General features: G+C 41.5%; 1 protein-coding gene across 1 annotated transcript; it reads right to left on the bottom strand.

Annotated features, from left to right (window-relative positions):
* Nucleotides 1–1,452: 1,452 nt before the first annotated feature.
* DLK1 (delta like non-canonical Notch ligand 1) lies at nucleotides 1,453–9,898 on the bottom strand. The gene is made up of 5 exons (XM_056492743.1): nucleotides 9,561–9,898; nucleotides 8,729–8,792; nucleotides 8,160–8,290; nucleotides 4,550–4,691; nucleotides 1,453–2,576 (listed from the first exon to the last, which is right to left on the bottom strand). The coding sequence occupies exons 1-5, from the start codon at nucleotides 9,631–9,633 to the stop codon at nucleotides 1,832–1,834; spliced, it is 1,155 nt and encodes a 384-aa protein (XP_056348718.1). The 5' UTR covers nucleotides 9,634–9,898; the 3' UTR covers nucleotides 1,453–1,831.
* Between the last annotated feature and the right edge of the window lie 5,645 nt (nucleotides 9,899–15,543).

Genomic DNA, 15,543 nt, shown 5'->3' with positions numbered 1-15,543 from the left:
AACTTGCTAGGTTTGATAAGTGTTTGTCTTTCCAACAAGAGCTTTGAGAAGGAGCATCTTCTTAATCTAAAATTTTCACTCTGCTCTCTGGAATTCAACAGTATCTGAATACCATTTTTCCTCTTAGCACTACATTGTAATGCTATGATATGTGCAAATATTATCAACAATACAGCAAACTTGCTATATATTCTTAGGAATTAAGAGAGATGCTAACAAAAAAAAATCCTACTATAATGCCATGTGCTTTAAGGCATTTTTTCAATGAGCAGCTGTTAATGGATTTGGGAATAGCATAGTTATGAGAGAGCTGAGAAGAAGCTGCTAATCATTCCTATCTAGGGTGGCTGGGGAAACAAATTGTTACAAAACTGCAGTTAAAGACACCTTTAGGCACTGCAATTGGAAGTGATTGGTTTTGTTGTTTTGGTGGGTTTTATTTTTCTTTCGTTTTTCTTACAGGGAGCAGTCACTGTCAGGCTGGCCATTTAGGAAAAGAAGCTGAGACCCAGCAGGGTCATGTCCCGGGGTGGGCACAGAAGGTGGACACATCTCCAGAGCTGGTGCTGGTGCTGGAGCCCTTTGGCAGCTCCAGACACAACAAGTGATGAGCCAGCTCCAGGGGCACCCCTGGGAGAACAGGCAGGGCCAGGGGCAGGGCTGGAGCACAGCTCCAAAGGCTCCTTTCAGCATTGGGTACCCAGAGCAGGTGGCCAAGGACCAGCTGCAGGCAGAGGTGGAGCCCAGCACAGCTCCCAGCAGAGCCAGCAGCACTGGGCTGACCCAAAATTGTCCCCTGGGCAGGAGGTGGGTGAGAGCCCCTGGAGAGGCTCCTCAGGGAGGGTAAGACTTCTTAGTGCCCTCTGGCCCCTGACAATTTTATGGCTTTCATGACCCTTTGTCTGTTTGCCACTGCTGCTTTTGATTCTTGAAAACCTTGTCCTCTCCTTGAAATGTGACAGAAAAAAGCAGAAGTGAAGAATTAAAAGCAGCTGTCCTATTTCAGGTGACATGTGACATCTTTTCCTTTCTCCCCATGACACAATCATGAAGGATACCTCTCTCAGCAGAGGCCTTTAAGGAGTATTTATAGAAAAGTCAGACTCTGATCCTTTACATCTCTACTAGGTCTCTAAAAAGAAAGACATTGAAAACCTTTTAAAAATGGATTAAAAAATAGATAAATAGAACAATTTATAGATGCAGCATTTCAAGCACGAGACCTTTAACCTGAAATTAATATCCGAAAGACCTCTAAGATTCCATAGAATCTCTCTTAAAAGCATGTAAAAATAGCAACACTGACTGAAAAGGTGAGATATCAGTGTGAATTTGTTCCTGCTGGTTGCAATCTCCAAAGCCTTTATCAGATGTAACAAACGAGTTCAGCATGGACACTTGTTGCAGACTTTGTGGTAGAATAAGGTTTAGAAATGAATAAATAAACCAGTATAGCCCTTAACTGCTGTTTATTAAAAAAAGAAAACAACATTACTCAGTAATTTGCAAGTACTGTACTTGCCAAATGAACTATGCACAAGACAAGAAAGCTGCAATACAGTTCCAGTAATAAGTTATTTTTTATTTTACAAAAAATAGCTGCCTTGAAGAGAAATCAAAATAATATTCCTTGCTCTTTAATCCTTTTTCCTTTTTACCTTTTATCTTGGGGAATGAAAAATTCCTTAGCAAGACAGACACATCACATTTCTTCACTATCACTCAGCATAATTTACAGCAAATATATCCACAAACACTAAGGCCAAACACAGGCAATACATTTTACATATTGCTATGAAAAGTTGCAAGGTGCAGCTTGGCTTTCAAGGGCCTAGATGGCAGTGTAGTTCTTAGTGTAATTAGTCAATTTGATCTTCTCTGGGAAGATAATATTAACTGAGAGGTTTTCCCCATTGTTAGATTTCAGAAAAAAGTTCTTTTTCTTGCGCAGGAGGTGACTATATTTGGCATTAGCAAGCCACATTTCACATTTTGAAAAAAAAACAATCCCAGTGGTACCCAAGACAACAAGACACGTAAGCAAGCCCAGCACAACAAAACATATCACCTGGCTTCTACTTAGTAAGGGATCTGCATTTTGAATTGTCTCTTTCACTGTTATTTTCAGGATTTCTTGCTGTTGATGCACTGATCTGTGATGAGCTTTTGAGGGGGGTGGCTTGTAATTCTGCGTGTGCTTTGTGTCCAAATTCATTCCAGAGAGACTTGTGTTTTTGCTGGGATGTTTGCAGGTGACACCCACAAATTCTGGTTTACAGATGCACTGGAAGCCTCCCTGGGGATGCTCACTGCAAGTCCCTCCGTTCTCACAGGGGGCACTTGCACAGAATGAGACACGACTGCTGCAGAGCTTTCCTGTGTAGCCATGGGGACAGGAGCAGCTGAACCCCACACCAACATCTGAACATGTCCCTCCATTCTCACACGGGCTGGATTCACAGTCGTCTCTGTCTATTTCACAGAAGTTGCCAGCAAAACCAGAAGGGCACAGACAGGAAGCATGGGGTGCAAAACCATTGTCATCAATGCATGTTCCTCCATTCTGGCAGGGAGAACTAGGATAGATAACAGAGACAAAATTGAAGTCAAAGGAAAAAGATATTAAGAAACACTTTATATAATAAAAAAAAGCTGGTTTTCTTTAGAAGAGCCAATCCAAGTGCAAATCCACTGAAGTCAGTGAAGCTGAATAAAGAATGAGTTTGTTCAACAGCTTTGTCAATACAGATTATAATATCTTCTGCTGACCCTTCAGGCAGGATTAGTACACCAGTATATAAATTCAACATGAAGAGCTGTGAAGGGATTTTAAATTATTCCAAACATTTATTCAAATTAAGCTTCTCACTATTTTTATATGCTCAGAGCTATTTAGCTGAGCAACTGCTCACACAAGACAGAACAAAGCTGCTCCCTTTCTACCTGATTATTCCTAAAATAATCTATTTATTGTATTGGCAGAGCAAAACAGTGCCATAGCAACTAGGTGTAAAGCTGATTGGTTTTATTCTGCCTGTGTTCCATGACACAAAAAATTTAAAAGCAAACAGATACTTTCCTATAAACTGCTGTTCAGCCAAAAATTTTGATAGATAAAATGATAATAAAAAATATCAATGAGAGAATTTCAGCCTGGGTAAAGACAGCTGTAATGTGAGAGCAGGACCATAGGAAATCAAGTATTTCTGTCCTCTAGTAATGTTCTTCACTTTAGATGTTGGCTGGGTAAAAAAGCACTGAAAAGAACATATTGGAAGTCTGGGAGCAGTATTGGGAAAGCAAAACTGGGCTCATTGTTAGTGAGAACTTGAGAAGGACTTTCAGCATATTAACCAGCCACTAAGTCTTTTTGAGCAAAATATGGAAATTGGAGTTATACAGTCCTTCAGTGGTTATGGCTGTGTTGGAGAATCCAGCACTTAACTTTATGGATCCCATGGAAAATTGGACAAGCTGGTTTGGATATGAAAATGTGCAAAAGTTTGAACCTTCATGGCTGGGTTGAATCTCAGTACTTTCTAGGGAAATGGGAAGAAATTGCTGGAGAAAATAAGTACAAACTTTGTTCTGAATTTTTCAGAAGTGTAAAGTATTAAAATAAAAAACAGTTAAGGGGGGAAATGCAGAATTTTCAAAATCTTCTTTACTTATTACTAACAGAATTGCATTTTTCTAATTTAAATATGTTTAAATAAATAAAGCCTTAATATTAATTTCCTTGAATAAATTCTGTTACTTTGCATTTTTGGCAAGATGTAGTACATGAAAGGTTTGTTGTGGAAAGCACTCCATGCCATTCTTTGCTTCCCAGATAGTCTGGTTTCTTTTAAAAAGCACCACTCACTGCTCAGCTTCAAAGCAAAACCTCAGAACATCACACAGAGGTCACTAATGCAGATACATGTAAACAGACCAGAGTAAACACTTTGATTTGTGAATTATCCTGGTTCCATCTCTGGATATTACTAAGAAGCCAGCAGTAATGCTCAGCAATATCAACATTTCTAACATTCCCACTGAGGTAGGGAGGAACTGGGAGGAAGTGAGAGGTGAATGAAATTACACCATCTGATGAGGTCTCTTCCTGTGATGTGGGATGCACTCCCTGGTGGACTGTGAAATATTAACAGACATGGAGTGCTTATGCTGACAACAGTTGTCTTTTTTAAATAAATTCAGATTTGCAGAGCCTGCTGGTAATTTTCCCAAAAAAGACAGCTTCCTAGTGAGAAAGAATCACTGTTTCAAGTATATTGCTTTCTTGAGAAAAAAAATTTTCATGATTTCCAGGCTAGTTCATCAGCATTCAATCCAAAACACAGAGTGCCAACACAAAAAAAAAGTAGTTTCAGCAATTTTAAACTATAAGATGTTTAAAGAAGCACATGGAATAATCTCTGTTATTTTGCTGATGCTGTATTTTTGAAATACACCATTTTCCGGGGGGGATAGCTATGTCCACACTTAGCAAAGAATTCTGAATAATAGAAGTGTAAATTTTAAATGCATGTCAGAAATCAATATTTACCCATTAATAATGCAGGGTCCTTTCTTGAGATGGCAGTTTTTTCCTGTAAACCCCTGGGCACACAGACAAATATATCCTCCATCACCAGTCTCTATACAAGTTGAATTATTGGTGCAGGGCTTTGCTGAACATGGGTGAATATCTGCTTAAAAAAACCCAACAGAGCTTGATTAGTCTAATAAAAAAGAGTTAGCAAATGGTATACAATACTTCAAATAAAATACAACTTTAACAATACTTCATCTTGCATTTTATAAATTCTGATCTATTCCTCCCTTTGTTAAAATGGAGTTTAGATTGTTCAACTATTACAAGTAATTTCAGCTTATTTCTCTCTTTTTAGCTCCTGCTTGTAAAATGTGCTTGAATTGCTCCAATCTATAAAGAAGTAATATTAGAAATAAAATATTAGTATGGGACAAAGAACTTCTACATGTTCTAGCCATACTTTCACAATCTTTGCTTCTCCATGAGCAGAATTCTGATAAAGCCATCAGGAAATGGGAGTTCTCCCTGCTCCCTGCCCACATCATTATGTGCTTATGAACAAATGTTTCATAAAAACAGAGATCAGCAATTTACAAAAAAAATCTGTTTAAATTTAATCTTTTGGCTGGGCTACATTCAACCCTTACATAACTGCACCAGAACACAGAGCTGTATGACATCTGGACAAAGTCACACATCTCATTTTCTTTGCAATTGCCCTGCTGAGCCACTTCCCACTCAAATGATTACTGAATTTTAAAAAGAATTAAAACCAAATAAACAAACAAGTGCACATTTTAGCAAACTACTGCAGCAGCTGCAGAGAAGTGCTGACTGGAAGGTATCTGATGCCTCACACACACATATATACACACTTTCTAAGAAGATAAAAAGGGATCTAAGGACATTTATATTTTACTTCCCACAGCATAACATGAAATTGAGATGATATCATGAAGTACTGCAAAATTTTAACCACAGAAACCAACAGCCTTAGCTTCCAAATACAATCTTCCCTGGATAAAAGGTTCTGTTTCCTAATGCATCAGCCTGTTCTTGTTGCAAGACAACAACTTAGCATGCACTTTGAGTGTAAACTCCAATTTTCAAGAACCAAAATAACCTTGAATTCTTTTTGGAGCAGTGTTGTTTGCCAGCAATTTTCACAGACTCTAAAGGCAGCTAATAAAGCATGTGCTTTGATGGAGGAGAAAACATGAACTTTGATGAAGGAGCATGGAAACTCTCTAAAATACATATATATGAATAAGCATATATATATTACTGTCAATAATTTATGTCAGGTATTTAATTTTAAAACATCTTAAAAGGGTGTTGTATCAGATTATTTTAAAACTTGATACATAAATAGCCTCAATCAGCCCATTTTCTCTATTTTATTTTACCTCTCAAAAGGACAACCACCAAGTGGTAACTGAGATGAAAACACAAAACCAGGATGTTACATTTACACATATGAGTGGCCTCAATCACATCACCCATAACTAATAGCTGCATCAAACTAAGCAATCACTGAGTGTTTTTATGAGGGAGATATGCTCAGTAGCAGTTTGTCAGAGGACAATTTTTAGCTCCTGTCTCATGCACTCGTTGCACAGGCTTTAGAGATCCCTGTACTGAACAGGAATTCCTGTACTCTCTGATGAGCTCACCAACATGTGGCCTTGGCAAAGCAGTCCAGTACAAGCAGGACAATGTGCTCCCAGCTCACACTGTGTGCTGGCTTTTTGGCCAAACTGAGGCCAGGATTCCAGTAGGAGGTCATGGACCTGCTAACAGGACTGTGTAGGCACAGCCAGGGGGGACAAGCTGACAGATCTGATTTAGCAGGGTGGATCAAACACTCTGACTGGGCTGTCATTTATTCCTGGAAACAAATTGACTGAATTGATTTTCCCTTTGTTGTGGCCAGTGCTTGATGTGGTGCCTGTGCTGTACAGTGTGTATCAGCTGCAGAGGGAAACTCTGTGCTGTGCAGCTGGTTCCAGGGGCTCACACACTGGATTTCAAGGCTGTGTTTACCCAAGATGAGAAGATGCCAGGACATCATGATTCAGCTGGACAGACTCCATTGCACATAGCTTAACCAGCACTGTCAGCACCCAGACCAGCTCACAGGTGCCTTTCTTCAAGTGCCTTGTCCATCCCTGTGACTGCAATAATAGTCACAGATACTGCCACTGATTCTGCCCTACATGTTTAGAGTGGATCAAGCCCAACCCACAACCTGCATGTAGCTGTCAAGATGGTACCTTTAAAAGTGTGGAAATCTTTAAAAATGTGGTTTTTATTCACTGATAAGCAACAGAACTGAGCCTCCTAAGGTGGCAGACGGGATTATTCTGTGTAGCTTTAGAATATCTGATTGTAGATCAGAGAAGGACTCATTCTTCCTCATTAACTGCAATGAGAATCCAGGTGTCTGTCTCAGGTACAAACACATATGTGAGATGTGTCCAGAACAACATCTGAGAGTTTAGAGTCACATCTGCACCACAGATGTCACCACTGCCACCACAGCTCCTGCAAACATACCAGGGCTGACTTTAGGAAGCCTCTCTCTGCTCATGCATGCAGTCAGTGAGTGCAGGCTGCAAAACCTGATGAGTAAATGAGTAAATGAGTACCTGAGAACCTTGCACTACATTCCTTATCACTGCAAGGATGTGACCCACCTAAACCCTTCTGATTCTTTTAGTCATCTTGACAATCTTATGCAGTTCAAGCTGTCATCAATCACCCCCTTGGCTATGCATTGGAGAGCACAGGCATGCTCTATAAATTATAAGCATATACAACAAAAGCCTGAAGTCATGAAGAGAAAATGAGGCTCTGGACACTTGTCCTTTCACAGCTGCAGCTACATGGGCTGAACAGGCACAAGCTCCTGGATGCTCATGTGGTTTCCATCTCATCAGATCTCTCTGAACATTTGCCTGTGTCAGCCAAAATAAACCATCTCAACAAAGGCCAATTCTTCACTTGCTCATGCTAAGCTGGCTGATTCTGACTGACAAAGGGTGAGAGAGTGCACATGGAGCTGTTCTTACCCCTCAGACCTGAGGGGGAAGTGGCAACCTGCCCAGGAAGACTTTTTTCCCAGTTATAGTAATGTTACTTTACTGAATCATCACCGGGTTAAGTAAAGGAAAAAATAAGCACAATGTTTTTCTTTCAAGAAGTATGAAGAAAACAGCACATACCTATATATATATATATATATATATATTGTGCTACATAAATAAATATTTAAAATTATTTAATGTATACAAGACAACTTGTATATTGATTAGAAGGGCTAACATGACAAGAAGGGACCAGTTGTTTGTTGGCCTTGTCCCTGATAATTAATGTTTGAAATAGAATGAATGTACACTTTGTGTAAATTCACACATTTGCCCATTTACAAAAGATACTGCATTGCTTCTGCCTAAATTATTATAAAAGTTCGAGGTATATGTGCTGCTGCCCAGAATCTCCTCATTATCTGGAGCTAGCATCCAGTACTTTAAAATTACTTCTCCAGAAGGACTGCATGCCTCCAACACCAGATGGGGCTGCTCCCCCTCACTTGCTCAAGGAGAGAAAAGGATGAGCAAACCTATGTCACAGAGGCTGCCAACCCAGCCCTCCTCACAGATGCACTGCCAGGGCTTGGCACAGCTGCCATGCAGGCACCCAGGGAAAGGAACACACTGATCACAAAGTGCACCCTGCCAGCCAGGTTGGCACCTGAAAGAGATAAAAGACAAGACAGAAATATAGGATATTTTTAATAAATATAATTAAAAGGATGTTCCACTTTTTGAGGCACAATAATAAACTTTTGCATGCCAAATGGTACTGTTTGAACAAAAGCATGCCATCAGCGTTTCTGGGATATTAGAAGCACTTAATGTGAAGAAAACCATTTCATTCAGCAAGAAAAAAACCCAACTAACCCAAACTAACCAATGTAAATACTCAATACTGCAAAAAAGAAACTAAACAGTATCTAAGCATCCATCTTTAATGATTCCAGTTACTGCTGTATCCTAATAGTGTTGTTTCATTACAGTTCCATATTTTCGGAGACCAAACCATTTCAGTTTCTATCTCCCTTACCAGGACTATGAATTATTGAAGCTGTCCATTCCTGTGCTAATACCCCTGTCTGACAGATCTTTTTACCTGCATTCACTGGGAAATTCACAGAATCCATTCTCTGGATGGCAGCCAGCTTTACAGTTCATGCCTGGAAGAAGAGATTTATAACATCAAACCAGAAAAATCAGCACAAAAAAACCCACATCATGTCCTACACACATTACTGATGTTTTGAAAGAACACAGCCTGCAAAAATGTTCCTTTTCTTTTTTTCTTAAAACACAATTTTGTATTGTAAAATTTTAAATTGACCTATCTGGAACCTGTTATAGAATGTTCCTATAGGGCAAGTGAAATGACATACAGAATTAATCACAATAGAATACAAAGTTACTTTAGCACACGCAAAGTGTGTGTAATATCCCCATACACCATTTTAAAGGGGTAATGTCAGAGCAGATTCATGGATGTCGTTTCACGACACGCCACTCCAAATGCATTGTTTCAGAACTACTTGAAACACAAAAGTACTTTCAGTCAGAAAAAAAAATATCCATTTAAAACGACTTACAATATAAGTGCTGAATTCATTTCAACCCTACATATAATAATTTTCATTAAATCACGCATAAATACTGTGAGGAGAAGAGACCTCGGTCGCAGTATTTTTTTGTTCGTTTGCTCAAGCGCTTGCACCGGGCAGTGCCCCTCGGAGGGATCCTTGGCACCGAAGCCAAAGCGGGAGAAGCGAGGAAAAGCCCCGACGGCAGCAGCATCCCTGCGGCGAGGGCTGGGATGCCTCTGGCTCCAGGGGCTCCGGGAGCGCTCCCGCCATCGCCGCTGCCTCAAACTCCCCAAACTTTCCTTTCCCGAGCCGCCTCCCTCCCGCCCCGTGCCCCGGGCGCGGCTCTCTTACCCGGGGCGGCGGGCAGCACGAAGGGCAGCAGGCAGCAGCAGCCCAGGATGCCGGCGGCGCTCGGCAGCCCCATGGCCGGGCCGGGCAGCCCGCGGGGCTCGGCGGAGCGGGGCCGGGCCGGGCACCCCCCGCCCAGCAGCGCCGGCTCCGGCGGACGGGGCGGGAGCGGCAGCGGCGGAGGGCGGGGAGGGCTGGGGGGGCTGGGGGGGCTGGGGGGGCTGCCCGCCTCCCCCCGCGGCCGGGGAGCTGCCCACGGGCCGGGCACCCCTGCCGGAGCCGCCGCTGCTCCCCGGGCACCTCGGGCAGCTCCAGCGGCTTCTACACCTCCGGTCGCTCCAGCAGCTCTGGCAGCTCCGGCAGCTCCAGCTGCTCCAGCAGCTTCTACACCTCCGGCAGCTCCAGCGGCTCCAGCGGCTCCAGCTGCTCCAGCAGCTCCGGCAGCTCCAGCTGCTCCAGCAGCTTCTACACCTCCGGCAGCTCCAGCGGCTCCAGCGGCTCCAGCGGCTCCAGCTGCTCCAGCAGCTCCGGCAGCTCCAGCTGCTCCAGCTGCTCCAACTGCTCCGGCAGCTCCGGCAGCCCCGGCAGCTCCAGCAGCTCCAGCTGTTCCAGCGGCTCCAGCTGCTCCAGCTGCTCCGCCACCTCCAGCCGCCTCTGCACCTCCAGCCGCTCCAGCAGCTCGGCTCCTGCCGCGGGCGAGGAGACGGATCCTGTAGGGGCGCGGGAGGTCTGGGGCCAGGGGGGAGTGTTAAACACGCCTCTGGTCTCCTTAAAACTTAGTCTGCATGTCCGCGAAGATCTAATTTGGGGCTTGTCTTCAGAAATCTGAAGAATTCTCAGTCATTCCCATCAGAGCTCCAACACTTTCAGGAAAGACTCAGCGAAGGCAGGGAAAATATAACACTGCTGTTTCTGAGGCTTGAGAATTCCAAAAAGACCCCACCAAAACGCCCCAAAGTGTACCTTTAGCAGTCACAGAACAAATCAAGAAAAAGCATTACTTTTACCACGAGACAATTTAAATTCTGCATTTTATTCTGTGACTGCACCTTTCTCTTTTATATCTCTTTATTCTTCCTTTGCACAGTCCCTTAAGGAAATAGACTGGCTATTTCTTATTCTTTGTGTTTCTTCTAGCTCATTGTTTTCTTTTAAAGAAGTTCTGCCTGGTTTTTAGGATTCCTGAGGGACCTGTTTTTTGCCTGCTGATGCAGTGCTTTCTTCCACCAAACCTTATTTACTAATTTGCCTGCTTTTATGTGAAGCAACTAGAGATCCTAATACTAAGGTGAGAAAACTACGATAGGCTAATTCAAGATTACCTGCATTAAATTGCACACTGGAAAGCACTCATTAGTCCATGTAGTGGTATTTCAAGACAGTGATGTCATGTAGGTTGAAAAACTTTGCTGCTAGCAGTGCTGCCTTCTAGTTTTAACCAGGAATGGAGGAAGTGAAGGACAGAAAAAGGAAGAGTAGAAGATGAGGGTTGAGTTAAAAGGGAGCACTCAGGGAGTGAGCTGTGACAGACTCTGCTTCTTCAAGGCCCTCCAGGAGCTTTGGTGTCTGAGATAAGCTGTGCATATCTGACTCCATAGGCACAGATTGCCTTTTCTGCTTGTCTTGCTTTCCTTTTACTGAAACATTTTTACTGTTTAGAAAATATTACTTTGCCTCACAGCTTTTGCTGTAGCTCACCAGACCAAGCCTTGCTGGGGTGTTGTCAGTGGCACCCTAGAGAATGCAGAGTGCTAATGATACTTGTTTAATCCTTTACTGTTCTGTGAGCCTGTCCTTCTGTAGGGTCGATATTAGCAGCTCTTGGTTCACTTTGCTTTTATTCTTAGTTATTTGTTCACACTCAGGTTGTGATAGGCCCAATGTTGCTTATTCTTCCCTTAGGTGGTAAGTTCTCTGTTTGCTGATGTAGAAGTCCTGCTACATTAGAACTTTTTCGCACTTTTGGACCAAGAGATAACCTGGGTAGTTAAAAGGTTTCCAAGCATTCCCTGATTTCTGTGATATTCCAGTATTACCACGACCAACTAGCAAAGGAAGGCTTTAATCTTTCTGCCTTCTATGCTAGAAATTTCTCCTTGTCTTCTTCTTTCTTCAGGCCTTAAGAGTAAAGAATCTGTAGAATTCATAGGTTTTATTCATGCACTCATCAATGTCAAATTATCTTCTCTAATTTGCATTGTAAATAGAGGCTCTGACACATGATGACACATTTCTTCTACTTTCTGAGATAACTACCAATACCTGCTGTATTGTTCAAAACTGACATCTTACCAAAAATCATTAGGAAAATGTGGTTCTCACAATGCTATATACAATGTTATAATGGCCATAGCAAACTTCAATTTTTGTATTCTCCTTGCTTGTCAGGCTTTTTTTTTTTTTTTTTTTACAAATACATTGTTAAGCAAAAACTGCCTACTTTTTAGAATAACTCTACTTTTTACTCTCCTGTGTCTCAGGGATGCCTCTTAGATTGCCAAAAATAGGGAAAAAATCTCAAATTTCCCATCTCTTCTACTGCTATCTAAACAAAACTTGCAAATTTTATTTCTTTTCTTTTAGAGTAGAGTCTATTTGTTGAAACATAATCTGCTCAGATACTAATCCAGAATAATTTCAAAATAGAAACCCAGCCTTCTGTAAATCCAGTCTAATTCTCTTTTCTCCCCTCCTTCCACCTGAGTAAACCAAGCTGAAAATCATTTTTACTTAGCTTGTTTACTGCCAAAAGCACTGTGATCCAAATCTCCATCATCTTCAAAATACTTGAAAATTACAGTAACTGTGTTCTGTGTTTCAGATCTTAGTGATTTCTACTCAGCACAACCTTAATTTTTTTTTACTTTTTGGGTTTTTCCATTTGAAATTGGAAAGGAAAGAATCTCATGTAATAGATGTCTAGGTATGGAGATCATCCAAGGTGTAAAGATTGCACTTACCTCTTCACCTAAAAATACTTGAGTGGTGAGTACAGGTCTAGGGATCTCCTAACTGTGATTATTGGGAAATAGACAGTCATGGAAATCTTGGGAGATTTCCATTGGAACTTATTATAGGAATCAGAGGCATCAGATTATCCAAGAAATTTACAGCTGAATCCAGAAAAAAGTCTTTAAGGATCCTTGTCCAGAAACTAACACAACACTTCGTTTGTTCCAAGAAGGTGGCACACAATTATCCTTCATTCTTAGACAGGAATAAGGAACATGTTCAAGGACTGAGAAATTGGAAATAAACTGAAAATTTAACTTGGCAAGAACTTCCTTTTGTATTAAACATAGAAACAGTGTTCATCCTTCTGGTCAGCAACATGCAAGCAACTTTGCAAAGTCTGAAAATGCAGAAGCAACGAGAAATCATTGAAGTTATGTCCTGGCTAGGAGTTCTTGTACTCCCAAGGTCCTGTTTGCCTACTGCTCTAACACTTTCTGACTGAAGAGAAGTCAGGTCAGGTTATTATTTCATTGTTGCAAGAATCTGGGGCTGGACAATCTGCATCAGTGACAGGAAACACAAAGCAATCAGTGTCACAAAGAAACCATAAACCAAATGAGGAGGTGAAACAACTTTGATTAATTTGGACTAACCTTATATATATTGCGAAGAGAAAGGGAAAAACATCAATTACAGGGCAGTGCCGCCCACCTGGCACTTTGTGAATTACAGTATCAGAAACTCTATCAGTGGAGATGTTTATTTTTCACCCCTTGAAGTTATCTCATCAGCCATGAATATACACAGGCATAAAGTTTTGGGCTCTGTTACCTGGTTTTACAAGTTTGTACTCAATGAGTGCTGTCCATTTGAAGAAAGCTCATCAGAAGCAGCTGGAGCCCTAAGGAACTACTCTTTCCTCTTTCTGTAAGGCTGTTCCATCCTTAGGTGTTCTGGGACCAGATTGTCACATCCTGAGGTGTCTCCTTAGACCTGAGATCACCTCTGGTGGACATGCAGGTGGTTTGGAACCCAGCTCTTTCCAATGCCCGCCGATGAGAGACTGCAGGAGGCTGTTCTTAGAGGTTTTCATGGTTGTTTATTGTTGCTTATCTCAGGAATGCTTTGTCCAGTGAACAGCGGTCTGCTCGCCAGACGTCCAGGGCAGAATCTGCCTGGCAGAGGCAGGACTTATCTTTTATAGTCTAAACTACGTACTAGGTATTTACAAATGACCCCCAATACAATACAATCTTGTTACATGGTCCAGATCTGTTCTCATCCAATCTAAGAGTGCCAGTGTGTCACCAGCATGGATGACACGGAGAAGAAGGAGGAAGAGGTATCCACACCCCCAATTCTCCATGTTGGCCACGTGTCCCTTATCACAAACATTCTAGAAATCTGCTAATTCTACATTCTAACAGTCTAATTTACACTCTATTTACTTTTGTGGCTTGCATTTCTTCTCTCAATGTTGGTAAATTGTTCCAAGGAGCTAAATCCAGCCCCTGAGACACCTGGGTCTCATTCAAGGGTCTTTGGGGACCCCGCCAGGGGGGTCTTAAACCTTCCAGGGAAGCCAGAGGAATACTCTGGACTCCCACACAGATGGGCTGAACCAACCCACAAACTTGCTGTGTTTGAGCAGAACATCCTCCCTGTCCTGTCCTCTGGCCCTTGCCATGTCCCAGGTGCAGTGGCATTTGTCCCTCCATGCCAGCTCATGAGCTGACTCAGTGCACTGTGCTGGCAGGTGACTGACAAGAAAAACATGAAATTATTTCTGCTGTCACCATACCCTTTTCAAAAACGTTTCTGCACTTGCAAAAGACAACAGGTGACTGTTGATGTGTGCCTGCACACATCAGTGGGGAGACAGGCTCCTTGTCCAGTTCTAAATCAGGACACATAAACCAGAAAGTTTTTCTTCACAGAGTAGATTTCACTGCACACAGAAGTTGCACCAGTGAGCTAGAAATTGCCAAAATACATATTTTTCAGCATGGTAATTTTTTTTCATTGGAATGGTAACCAAAATGTGCAGAGCTAAAATATGCAGCAATAATTTCCAGGAGTTAAAGCCAAACTCATCCCCTTGCCTAGTACTGAAAATCCTCACAGCCTCCCTCTCTAACTATTGTCAAAGCAGTAGCTGAGTGCTATCCACCACCCAATTACTACAGCACAGAGAATTCTGCCAGCTGTTTTAGAAAGTAAATTGTATGGAATCTTGGCTGCTCTGAAGACTGAGGCAAAACTTCCATCACTAGAGCAGCTAGTGTCTGTAGTGGACTTGATTAAAAAATAGATGTGATTTTCCCCTTTGTCTGTGTTTTTGAGAGATTTTGCCATCCCTGAGATCATAGTCTAGCCCTGCTTTGATATTTAAAGGAAATAGTCCTTAATGTAGAAATTTGAATTATACAGTAAGATTCTGCATTCAAAGTCTTTACTCTGTCAGATGTGTGAAATTAGCAATTAAACTACAGGGTCAAGAAAATACTACATAAAAAGAAAAGCAAGACAACAGCAAAAAACTTTATGTTTCTAGTAGTTTTTCCATCCTACTATTCACAGCACAAAAGATGAGAAACTGGAGGAGCATAGGTATAAAATAAAATATATTAAAACCCCATGATTCTATCACTAATGCAAACAAAAAATGAAATCTTATCCTGGGCTGTTACAAAAAAGAATACATGTGTTTTTAAAGAAATCTAAGCAAAGGCATTTTTCAGAAGAGTATCACTATCATTTTATATAGTAGTAGTGGGGTGCCTGTTCTTGAAGCATAGAATAACACGAAGAGTTATAGAATATAGAATAACATGTTCATTAAATGACAATGTTAGAATCATCACTAGATTTTTTAGTATAAAAACAGAGAAATTATAAGAGATACATCCATCATGATGTGTAAAACCATAAGAGACAAAAATGCAAAAAACTTATAGTAGACAGAAGTAATGGCCAGTGCTGTACTTGGAAGAAAGATTAATTTAGCCAGGGTATATAGAAATTTTCTTCT

This window comes from Oenanthe melanoleuca, chromosome 5 (genome assembly GCF_029582105.1).
Source record: "Oenanthe melanoleuca isolate GR-GAL-2019-014 chromosome 5, OMel1.0, whole genome shotgun sequence".
NCBI lineage: Eukaryota > Metazoa > Chordata > Aves > Passeriformes > Muscicapidae > Oenanthe > Oenanthe melanoleuca.
Note: the sequence above shows the minus strand (reverse complement) of the source record. Positions and strands in the feature narration are given on the sequence as shown.